General features: G+C 33.2%; 1 protein-coding gene across 1 annotated transcript; it reads right to left on the bottom strand.

Moving 5' to 3' along the window:
- Positions 1 to 2,561: 2,561 nt before the first annotated feature.
- LOC144554525 (uncharacterized) lies at positions 2,562 to 5,497 on the bottom strand. Its single transcript, XM_078302842.1, has 5 exons — positions 5,140 to 5,497; positions 4,375 to 5,019; positions 4,051 to 4,260; positions 3,766 to 3,840; positions 2,562 to 3,153 (listed from the first exon to the last, which is right to left on the bottom strand). Exons 2-5 carry the CDS (start codon positions 4,465 to 4,467, stop codon positions 3,145 to 3,147), a joined length of 387 nt encoding a protein of 128 aa, XP_078158968.1. The 5' UTR covers positions 4,468 to 5,019; positions 5,140 to 5,497; the 3' UTR covers positions 2,562 to 3,144.
- Between the last annotated feature and the right edge of the window lie 7,199 nt (positions 5,498 to 12,696).

Below are 12,696 nucleotides of genomic sequence, written 5' to 3' on the forward strand. Positions count from 1 at the left end.
CTGATTGTATACTTGTATAACATTAATGACCATAAGTCTAAAAATCAGACGGAAAATGGTGGACAACAACTTTTTGAAAAGAGCACAACTACAAGATGGTCCCTTGCCCTTCGAAGAAAGGATATTTAAAGTCCCATGTGCATATTGGAGATGACCAGAAAAGAGTGCATTCAAAATGTCAATCGTGTTGAAGCAAAAAAAAAAAAAAAATGTCAATCGTGCAAAGATTCATATATGAGGCAATTATCAGGAAGGAGGGTGGTCGACATAATGTTTTTTTTTCCTTGAAAAAGTATTGTAGTAATGAGATGTTAAGAAAGCGCTTGAGTACATCAAAATTATGCAAGGAACGAATTCAGACTTATTTTGCATCGATGGGAGGTATAGGAGATCGTACCAAACTTTTTGTAATGTTGTAGTATTTGATACGACTTACAAAACAATCGATATTACATGCCTTGCAACCCCTTTAATGGAGTGAACCACCACTGGTTATCTAATTTTTGTTGTTGTGCGTTTATTGGAGAGAGGGGGCAGACACTTAATTTCAAGTGGTTGTTTTGAACCTTTTGGAAGGCATTGAACGGAAACATTCGAAAGCTATTATCATGGACCAAGACTTTGTAATCAAGGTAGCAATAGCTGAGATCTTTCCAAATACAAACACAGGTGTTGTTAATGGCATATTATGACTTATGATGAAAGCAAGAGACAAATTGGGGGTTTGTATAGGCAGATAAAAGAATTCAAAGATGACTTGCAAGCTTGCATTAATTTAAGCTTGACGATCGAAGGGTTTGAGGAAGGGTGGGAAGATATGCTTGAGAAGTACAACTTACAAGATTACCACCATTTGGGCATCATGTTTAAAACCCGAGAAAAGATGGATTTCCGATTATTTTCGAGAAATTTATATCCACTTCACAATGAAGTGAAAGTGCTAATTTTTTTTGGGGGTTGTGGACCAACACACACATCAATCTACAAGCATGTCTTGCAATTTACAAAGATGGTTGAGGAGATTTTTGGCAAAGAAGATGAAGGAGACTTTGATCTTGCACAAAATAACCGAAACTATGGTCGTTTTCTCCAATATAAGTTGAAGCACGTTGGGTCTACACCTACCAAATTTATTCTTCTTTTAACAATCACTTTAAGGAAAGGACAAGATATGACGTACAAGAAGTAGAGAATTAGGATGAACTATATGAGATCAAGAGTATAGTAGGAATTATTGGTATCGGGATCGGGATCAGTCCCGGCCGATTCGGATCAGAAAATCGGACTTTTTGACCAGAAGCTTGTTTTATACTAAAAAATAGGAAAAAATTGATAAAAAAATTAATTTGTCAATAATTTATGTTTAGATAAATGACTACAATCAAATAATCCACTAATACAATATAATACAAGCATTAAAACTATCATACTCTTTCACTGCCAGAAACTATGTCGTGTTGGTTTAATCTCTTCATCATCGTTTGTATTATAATAAAAATGGAGATATTGTTATTCGGAACAAAAAAAGGAGACATTGTAGAACCAAATGAAAGATTATTAACATCTTTAATCACGGATTCATATTTCTCTATTTCAGCATAGTTGATACTTGATACTCAATCAATGAATGTGACCAGTTTCTAGCATGTGCATAGTTTATACTTTATTTAATCAATTACGGGTTCAAGTTTTGAAACAAATAATGACCAAAATCGGACTAAAATAGCAGAAATTGAATGAAAAACTAAAAATCTGTGAGTATCGGCTCGGTATCGGATCGGTGTCGGCCAATAATTCCTACTATGATCAAGAGGATACACAGTCCTACAATTTCTAATTAGAAAGTCTATTCATAGAAGTTCGAGTGAATAAAGCTGTCACTGAGGTAATTTATAATTGCAAGGTTTTGAATTTAAATGCCTTCTATGTTCACTTTCCTTAACCGTCATGCATATTCACTAGTACAAAAAACCCCTTCACCGACTGTTTAAATACCCCTACACTGACTGTTATAGTGGCGTCAGTAAAGCCGGCGCCAGTGAAGGTTACCTTTTACTGACGCTTGAAAAAGAGTCAGTGTTGAACACAACACTGACTGTTTTTAGAGCGTCAGTGTTGGTGTTCAACACTGACTCTTTTTCAAGCGTCAGTGTTGAATACCAACACTAACACTTGAAAAAGAGTCAGTGTTGGTGTTCAACACCGACTCTTTTTCAAGCGTCAGTGTTGAACACCAACACTGACGCTCTAAAAACAGTCAGTATTGGTATTCAACACTGACGCTTTAAAAAGAGTCAGTGTTGAACACCAACACTGACACTTAAAAAAGAGTCGGTGTTGATGTTAGAAACGTCAGTATAGGTATTAAAAACAGTCATTATTAGCTTTATAACCGTCAGTGTTGATATAAAAATTTCAGCATGATTCTATTTATATTTGGGCTAGCCTCCATATTTTTGCTAGCCATATATTACTATTTAACATTTATTGATGTTAAACAATGTATCATACAAATAATTTAGACAACATAATATATTCATTCACCAAAAAACACAACATAATAGGTTCATTCACCAAAAAACACACTATAACAAAATTTACATGACAAATATGAACAAAATATACAACTAAAATATGAACAAAATATGCAAATATAAATTACATAATTTAATAGGTCAACTTATAATTTGGGGCGAAACCCTCAACACGGCTCTCTAAATTAATTTCACAAAAAAAAAGAAAACACAGTTTGGTACCACAATGATTTCGAGGGCTGCTGCCTTCTCCAAGGTGTGAGGGCTGCTGCCTTCTCCAACCACACCTTGCTGTTCACTCGACATTTCAACCCTTCTCTTCCTCATTGGATGTATGAACAAAGCATGACACAATAAAATTCATGTACCCCACAAAAAGTTCATTTTGGTTCAGATTAGTTCAATATGAGCTTCAGGAGAAAAAATGAAAAAGTTAGGCCAAAATTGTTAACCTAATAATTCGTGTCATTTTCAAAATTTATCAAAAACTGTAGGGACCTTAGATCAATGGGAAAAATGCTATTTCACAAGTATGATGATATAATCTCCGGGCATTAACCAGTACAGGTGATTTACTGGTGCTTTTCCTTAGTTTTTCATCTTCATTAAACTATAGTTCCTGCAATGGAGAAAAGTTGGTTTACTTCAATTATACCAGCCAAAAAAAAAACAAAAAGAACATGCTGTAATTCCAACAAAATAACTAATCTCAAATGGTCTAGAATTTTTAGATCAAGTGAAGAGTAATGGAACTCATGCATACTGGTACATTGCATCAGTCAAAACAGTCTCTAAGAACCCCAAACAGTAGAAGAAAAATGCATCACTGTAACTCATCACAGTACCACAATTTATAAAATATGCAGATAGGTCCTAATAAATTTATTTTTGTAAAAGGGATTAATTGTATGAAGGCCTAACAAGAAGTAAGAAAGTAATTTGCATCTAAACCCACCCCTATAACTTTTACTATTAAGATTAATCACATATTTTAATAAACTTTGAATAGGATTAATGCATTATTTCTAGATACAAAGACCTAATTAAACATGCAAAAGAACAGAAAACAGTAAGATTAAAACGGAAGATTCAACAGACCATTGTTGCACAGCATTTCATCAATCACTGTGGATCTGAACTGTTCAAAATATAAGCCTTGTTTCTCAGAAAATGAAACAGACAATTATCATCTAGAAAACAGACAATTAACTCACTAATTTAAACTAAGTACCTGAAATCGGCCGAAAGAGAGGGAATGTCTTACTAACTGCATTTCAGTTTCACTGACGATCTCATCCTCTAGACTCTGAAAAGCATTTATCATGAACAGAAGGTAATTTGTTTTCTCAGCCATTCTAAATAAGAGAAATTAAGAGTTTGAACTTTTACGAGCTGATCTTGATCCATAGTACAGACCATTATGCGCTATGCATAGTACCATAGCCTCATTTCAAAAGAAAATATAACATGCCAAGTAGTTTATAAAAAATAATATATGCGTTAAAAGATGTAATACCTCTTTCTCAAATCTGTCAATATCAGGATATAGTGCGGATATTAAAGCATCAAAGTTGGGATCTGGCAGAGATAAGCAAAAAGTAAAATGGAAAAAAAAAACAATAGAAGAAACCTTGTGCTGGAGTTGCTTGATAGTGGAATAAAGAACCCCATCTCCAACTATGTGCCTGAGCCACCTGACCAGCTCCACTCGGCTTATCTTCTTCCTCTGTTTTAATTTAAACTTATATGTAAATGATAAAAAACAGAAATTATATTTAATACAAATTATGTCTCAACAAATGCAATATGAAAAAAAAAATTGTATTAAGTAGTTGGGTACCAGTCTCAACAAATGCTTTAATTTTCCTCCTCCTGTCATTGTTTTCTTGATTTCAATTTGCACAACAACAAAATTGGCAAAGTATTTTGACATGGAAGTCCCACAGTAGTTGAGTCCAAAACCAGTACATGCCAGATGGAATTCAAGTCACCAGCCAACTTTGCAATTTTATTGTAAGGTGGTGCCATCTTTCATGCTAGTGCACAGATGTGGAGAAATTATAATTTTAGAGAAACAAAACAAGAAAAGCGCACGTACCTTATAGTCTTCATAAAAAACAACAGAATAGTGAATAAGAATTAATTAATGTACTTGTGCAGGCTGACAAAGCATCAAACATTTTCAAGCTTTTGCTTCCATCAAGAGTAAAAGTTGGGCTCATACAGCATGAGACAACCAAAGAAATAGCACAAATTCAGAAGAAATTAAACTTCTTAATGGCATGTAGATTTACAGAAAAAAAACAAAGGAACATGACCAGACCATGGAGATGAAAATCCAAAGAAAATAACTAGTCTTGTTAGAATTCCAATCCAAAAAACTGAAGTCAGTCGCCGCTTGCAAATCCACATTGTCTTTTCCCACTCCGGCCCGGCCGACCACTCTGTGCCGCCCCTTTGCTGCTTCAAATACCTCTCTTGACACCTTTTGATTAAAGAAACCAAGAAAGAAAAAAAAATGTAATTGATCACTTAATTGATTAAACAGCCAAGATAAAGAAAAAACCAACATGGCTACCAGAAAAATTTCATGTCAAGATCTGACCTTAGTGCTGCTTCGCACGATGAGAGCATCGCATGAGGAGCTGGAGCCCAGATTCACTGAGTTTTTCAGCGATCAGAACCGTCGGTTTCAAGTCAGAGGTAGCGTCGCGTAGGTTCTCGAGTCCAGATTCACCGAGATTCTCAGCGATCAGAACCGTCAATTTCGAGTCTGAGGTGGTGCAGAGGCTGAGATTGCTGGAAGCTACGCCGCTTGATGTGAATTGGAGATGTACTGTGGGGGATCGGGGATGGAGGGATGGATGGCATGAGGCAGGGGTGGGGGATCTTGGCAGCGAGCCCTTTTTCCCATCAGGGTTTTGATTTTTGGCGGAGACTTTCGATTTTTGGTGGAGAGGGTTTTGGCGGAGAGGGGTATGGCGCTTCATTTTTTCTAGCCGCGCATTTTTTCCAAAATTTCAGCGGCATTAAAAAAAAAAAATCACCGACGGTTTTTGCCAAAACAGTCAGTGTAGGCTGCTAACACTGACTGTTTTAAAAAACATTCATTGTTGAACACCAACGCTGACTGTTTTTAAGGCGTCAGTGTTAAGTACCAACACTGACGTCTTAAAAACTTGGTGTTCAACACTGACTATTTTTTAAAACAGTCAGTGTTAGCAGCCTATACTGATTGTTTTTTATAAAAACAGTCAGTGTTGATGGTATAATAACATGTTATCGCAGCATCTTTTCCATATGAATTTTATAATTTAAATAGTTAATCTTTATTTTCTATGCAAGAAATTATTGATCTTAGTTTGCATTTTTTTTTATGCATGAATATTTGTTGTTGGGTATTAAGCTCTTAATTAACGGATCCAGGTTTGCATGAGCATGTGTTACACAATTCTAAGTTCCTAATTAACATATTTTTATTTTTATTTTCTTCAACATAAATTAAATTATCATATTATTTATTTATGTACATACTTTCTTAACAACTAATCAAAGTTTAAAAATATATTATAAATTTTGGAAGACTTAATTGTATTATAAAATATCCACAAATTACTTAATTGAATTCCCTTCTAAAATTTGTCAACGGACACAAAATCCCGGTTGAAATCACATTTCATATAACCTGTGATTTTCTTTAGGATTCTCCATCTTCTTGTATTTTCTTGTAATTATTAAATTTATATTTCTAAAAAACTTGAAATATTTGAAGTGTTAACTTGATTTTATTAAATAAATTAATGTATTACATGTGTTGAATGAAATGTTCAAGCCAAAATAGTATATTTTTAATTATTATATTTGAAAAAAAAATTAAGGAAAAAATATAAATTAGAATGGAAAATGAAACAAACAAAAATATGAAAAATATACATAATTGTTAAATATCTTACAAATTTAAACAGATTTATAAATACAAATTTATTATGTAAAATAAAAACCATATTGTATACGATAAAAAAGCTTAATAATTTTCTACAGAAATAAAAAATCATTCATCTACAAAATAAAAAATAATTCCTCTACATAAACTTAATGTATTTTTAATTATGATATGTGTTCAACGAAATGTTCAATGAAATTAATGTATTACATGTGTTCAATGAAATGTTCAAACCAAAATAATATATTTTTAATTATGATATTTGAAAAAAAAATTAAGGAAAAAATGTAAAATAAAATGAAAAATGAAACAAAAAAATATGAATAATAAATATAATATTAAATAAAATTCACCTAATACACATAAATTATTATTTTTAAATAAAATTCAACCCTAATAAATTATAAATACTGGAGCCAGACCCTCATCGTCTCTTCCCGGGAATTGAATTCCTCTTGATTTCAAGCTCTAGGAAAAGATGTCCAAAGCAAGCAGGTTAGCATATACAGTTACTGTGATTGTGTTAATTATAAAGACATTTATAATCACTTGTAAGTTCTCAAAATATTTTTAAACCATTGTTTCAGTGCACTTTATTTACACAGAACATGAGAACTACACTAAAATGAAGTCACTGTTTTTTCAAAATTTCAGTGGCATTAAAAAAAAAAAATTACCGACTGTTTTTAAAAAAATAGCCAGTGTTGAACACCAACACTGACTGTTTTTTAAAAACAGTCAGTGTTCAGCGTCAGTGTTGATACTCAACACTGACGCTTTAAAAACAATCAGTGTTGACAACCAACACTGACTGTTTTTTTTTTAAACCGTCAGTGTTGATAACAAACACTGACTATTTTTCAAACGTCAGTGTTGAGCAACAACACTGACTGTTATTTAATAAAAGGGTCAGTGTAGGTATAGCAACACTGATGCTTCGGTTAAAACAGTTGGTGATTAACGGTCAGTGAAGGGGTTTTTTGTACTAGTGATTTCTACAAAAATGAGAGAGTATCCGCAACCGATGATGTCGGTATACCTTAGCGGATACTACCGCCGCTAATAGAAAAAACGCTTTTCTATCGGTATACCCTTGTAGGTAGTCGCTTTTACCCTCGCGAATACTCTCCCATGTAGTGGACCTTCATCCTCGTTACATGTTGCCAAGGTGGACTAAAGAGGCAAATGATGGTTTGAGAAAATATCATCATAATATGACATCAGTTGAAACCACATGGTCTGATGCTGAGAGGTAATGTGTGCACATTTTATGTGTTGAGAAATAAGATTCATATATCATCATTGATCAAGGATACAAAGGCTAAGATTTAATCAAGGGGAAAAAAGGGGAATCTTCATGTGTAATTCTAGAAATAAGGAAAAAAGGCAACATGTTCCTAGGTACCTGTGCATACCAAATACAGGAAATACCAACGGTAACAAACGACTAGTAAATAGCTTTGTAATAGAAATAGAGCATAGGATGATGTATCAGATAGATTAATATATCAGAAAAAAGAGTTAGGCTAATATGACATTGGTGTTATTTGAAACTAAATAACACCAAATCTTAAACCCTTAAATCTGTTTTAAGATTCGTACAAAATAAAGTGCTTAAACAGTAAAAACGGATATTACGAATCTTAAAGCAGATCTAAGAGTTTAAGATTTGGTGTTATTTAGTTTCAAATAACACCAATGTCATATTAGCCTAACTCAAGAAAAAAAATGCATTTTTATCACAAGCCATTTTCTATTTCTTTACTCTATTTTTCTCTCAAAATCAACATGGTATTAGAACGGGACTAAAATCTTGACTCAATTCCGCAATGAACAAAACTGCAGTTAACAAATACTGCAGCACCAACAAAAAAAAGTCACAAAAGTTCAGATCTGAACAGAAATCTACAAAAGAAAAAAAAAAAGGTAAGAGAAATGATTTGGTGCAGCAGCTAAAACAAAACCTGCTCTAACCCGAGCTGAAGAAGGCTTTCAGCCATAAAACCAAAGAAATTAAGAAAAGAAAGAAAGGTTGACCTCAAGACTACAAATCTTAGTCTCGCCTCTAGATGGGAGAAGCCCAGTGACAGAGAGCAAGAGCCAGAGAAAAAAGACAAAGTGCAAGCAAGACGGAGAAAGTACCAAAACTCGCAACAACACCAAGCTAGTACAGTAACCGGTACAGCTGGTACAAGGGCAAAGAAAGAGGCCTCAGCCTTAAGACACCCAGCAAGAGCAAGGTAAAAAAATAATAAAAATAAATAAATAAAATAACCAGCAAAATACTGGCACTGATTAATACCAGCATGCCACGCACTGAAAAAACCCAGTCCCACAAATATACCAGAAAAAAAACATAAGGTGGAAAAACAGAACAACAAGTTCAACCTTGCCAAAAAATTCGAATCAGCAACACAAAAAAGGAGTCAGACCAGTGTGTATCTGTCCTTGTTAGAAAACAACAAAACCAGAAAAGACAGATCAGTAGTATCTGTTTTTATTTCTCACAATACCAGAAAAGTAATACCAGAAAAGGCTAGTAGTAGCAAACAGACCAAGTGTACAAAGCAGACCAAAAATTCAGACCAAACAATTAAACAAAATAAAAATAAAACCAGAGCCAGTATCAGTTCTTATCAATACTAGAAAAGAACCAAGCGAGCAAAAGATTGTTCATACCAACAAGTAAATACCAGAAAAAAAAAAAAAAAAAACATTACAAACCCTCAAAGATCTGTTTTGATCAGATTCATATTACAAAAAAAAAAAAAAAAAAAAAAAAAAAAAAAAACCAGCAATCCACTGTCCCTGTGTAACTCAACCTCCAACCAAACCTCAAAACCGATCCAAGGACGACCGGAGAAAAGATCACGACCAATTGATGAAGCAAATATCTTCAACCGCCGAAAACCTAGAACCGATGAAAGGGGGAAGAATTGAGAAATCCAGGAGCCCACTTGGTGTGACCGCTACCAGCGAGTTGGACACACGAAGGACGACTGCTGGACCGCCATTAGTAATCTCCCATCACCGGAAAGCAGAGAAGAAATATGAAAGAAAAATGGCGGAGAAAAAACCAAAAGGGGGCAGCCCAGGCGACGCTGGTCTGGAAGAAACGACAAAACTCAATTCAGAATAGTAGTCAGGGATAAATTCTCTCTTTTTACCATAAAATGGAGGCCTCCATTCATGAAAGGGTCGGATCTGATGTGGGAGAACTTCAAAAGCAAGTGGTATCGCTTTAAATTCAATTAAGATTTCTTTATATGAAAAATTAATAATTGATTGTGATGCTATATAAATAATTATTGAATATTTTCTAGAAATATATATAGACAATAGACGTTGTGTTTTTTTTTTCTGTAAACACGATAAAAATCAAATTATCTTTGTACAACAAAAAATATATATATTATGGTACAAAAAAAAAGAAATTTTTGGACATCCTTTTGATAAGGTAGTTTGTATCTTCTTATTTTAATTTCCTATAACATTTTTATTAATTGTAAAAGTACAAAACTTTCCTTTAAAAAAAAAGGGTTAATTTACTAGACACCAAATTTAATGCATAAATTAATACATGAAGTTTTTTTACAATGGACATGTTTTTTTTTTTTTTGAAAAAAATGAATTGTTTTTCTATAACAAAAAAAAAATATATAAATATACATGAGAGAAATATGGCACAATATTTTTGGACATCCTTTCAATAAAATATTTAAAATCTTCTAATTTTCCTATAATGGTTTGTCAATTAGAAACCCAATTCAGTGCACAAATTTAATATTTAGATTTGTTATACATGGTTTTGTAAAATTTAATTCATGAATTTTGAAACAATTATTTTTATCTAGAGGTCACCATAACAATACTAAGAGTCGAGAAGTCACCAAAACAAAACTCCAAAAAATATATCCCAAAAAAGGGGTGGCTGACCAATGACCAGTAAGAATCTCAAAAAAGGGGTGGCTGGCCCAAAAACTAAAAAAGAAGAAGTAAGAACTCCCAAAAAAGGGGTGGCTAATAAAAAAAAAAAACCAAACGATGTCAGTAATAACTCCAAAAGTGGGGTTGCTGTTCAAAAACCAAAATATATCAGTAACAACTCCAAAAACAGAGTCGCTGATCAATAAACAAAATATATCAGTAATAACCTCAAAATGAGGTGGCTGATCAATAACCAAAATATGGGGTGGATGACCAAGGGGTGTTGATAATACCTCAAATTATACAAAATACCAATACCAATACCAAATGAAAATAATTGTACAAGAGCATGTACAATTAGAAAACAAATACCAATACCAATTATCAAATGACCAAATAGAAGAAATACCAATACAAAATACGAAGGTCATGAAAAAGTAAAAATTGATACGTTGATAATTGTGTATATATATATATGTATATAAAGAAAACAATAATGCTAACCTTGAGAGGGAGCAAATTGATGCCTCTATTTAGGGGGAGTTTATGAAGAAAAATATGTAGCGAGTCAGAGCAACCCGATTCAACAAAATCAATATCAAATGAGGCAATCTCTTCAACAACCGATTGTGGTGTCGACTCAACAAGATAACTCAAAAATGCGGTATCTTTTTTAATATAAATTAAAATTTCCTTACAGGATAAATTGATAATTGAGAGCGGTGCCAAAATATTTTGATAATCTAGACATAACAAAAATGACAAGATTAATAAGTTAACACGAGTTGAAATTTAGCTTTCACATTGATTTTATATTAATTTAGATACAAAAATCGAGTTACTGCAATTGTTTGAATTTTTAATTGTAGAAATGGGAGGAAACCGAGGGATTGGAGCCAAAACTCTTTGAAGAAAATACTAGCAAGCTCGCATTGTACGAAGAACATCAAGGGTGATGCAACAATCTTCAAGGCCGAGAAAAGGATGCCTTCCGGGCATTGAAAATGATCAAGCCAAAACCAAAACTCAACTCATGCAAAGTGAGGAGCAACTTGCCATCTTCACCATTGAATTGGACCCATGTTCATTTGAGAACATTACAAGCAAACTAGGATTGTTCGATATCTACAACTCTAGCTTGAGAGGAAGTGTTGAGAAATAAGATTCATATATATATCATCATTGATCAAGGATACAAAGTCTAAGATTTAATCATGGGGCAAAAAGGGGAATCTTTATGTGTAATTCTAGAAATAAGGAAAAAAGGCAACGTGTTCCTAGGTACCTGTGCATACCAAATATAGGAAATACCAACGGTAACAAACGGCTAGTAAATAGCTTTGTAATATAAATAGAGCATAGGATGATGTATTAGATAGATTAATATATCAGAAAAAAATTGCATTTTTTATCACAAGCCATTTTCTATTTCTCTACTCTATTTTTCTCTCAAAGTCAACATTATGCTTATGCGTTTTTAATTTTTTTTGAGTAAAATTCTTATGTGAAATATATATTTCATCAATTTGTTTGTGCTTGCTGTCACAAGTTAAAAATGGTTTCATTTTGATAGATATGGACATCTTTGTGTGAAGGCCATGAAGATTGTTAATGATTTCTGAAGGTCCTTAGATTTGTATGTTATTGCTAGTATAAAGTTTGAAACATTGTATGACGTACTAGATGAAAATGTTGCATAGCATGTTATCGAAAGTGGTGAACCTAATAAAGAGATGAGCTATCGAGATCCACTTCAATCACAATGTGAAGGGGAAGAGAAAACCTCAAAGCCTTGAAAACATCCAATTGAGAAAAAAAATGAAGACTCGGATATTTAAAAACAACCTAATGAATGAGGGCACAAATTGTCACAAGAAAACAGGGCAAAATTCTCGGATATGCCCACAGGTTCAGCCGGGAATGAATCCAATTAGACCTAGAAGGAGGCAACTGTCCCCCTTGAATTTTGAAATTATATAGAAAATTACAAGCCCATACTAATCTTGTCTCTCTCTGAAAATTATTTTTCCCTCCTCTGGAAAGCCCGAAGCAGAGGAACTAAATACTAAGAAAGGAATAATTTGTTTACATTAAATAAAAAAAAATACTAAGAAATTGAATACATTTTTTACATTGAATAATTTTTTTTTTGTAATATTTAATCAAATAAGACCGCTCAGACTTATCTTGAGCAGCAGAGTATAAATATCAACACCCCAAAGAGACATAACATGCATTGATCTAATTCTACCATTCTCCCAAATAAAAAAGTCCCAAAAAAGGTTTGAAGAA

The sequence above is a fragment of the Carex rostrata genome, chromosome 5, assembly GCF_964058835.1.
Source record: "Carex rostrata chromosome 5, lpCarRost1.2, whole genome shotgun sequence".
Taxonomy (NCBI): domain Eukaryota; kingdom Viridiplantae; phylum Streptophyta; class Magnoliopsida; order Poales; family Cyperaceae; genus Carex; species Carex rostrata.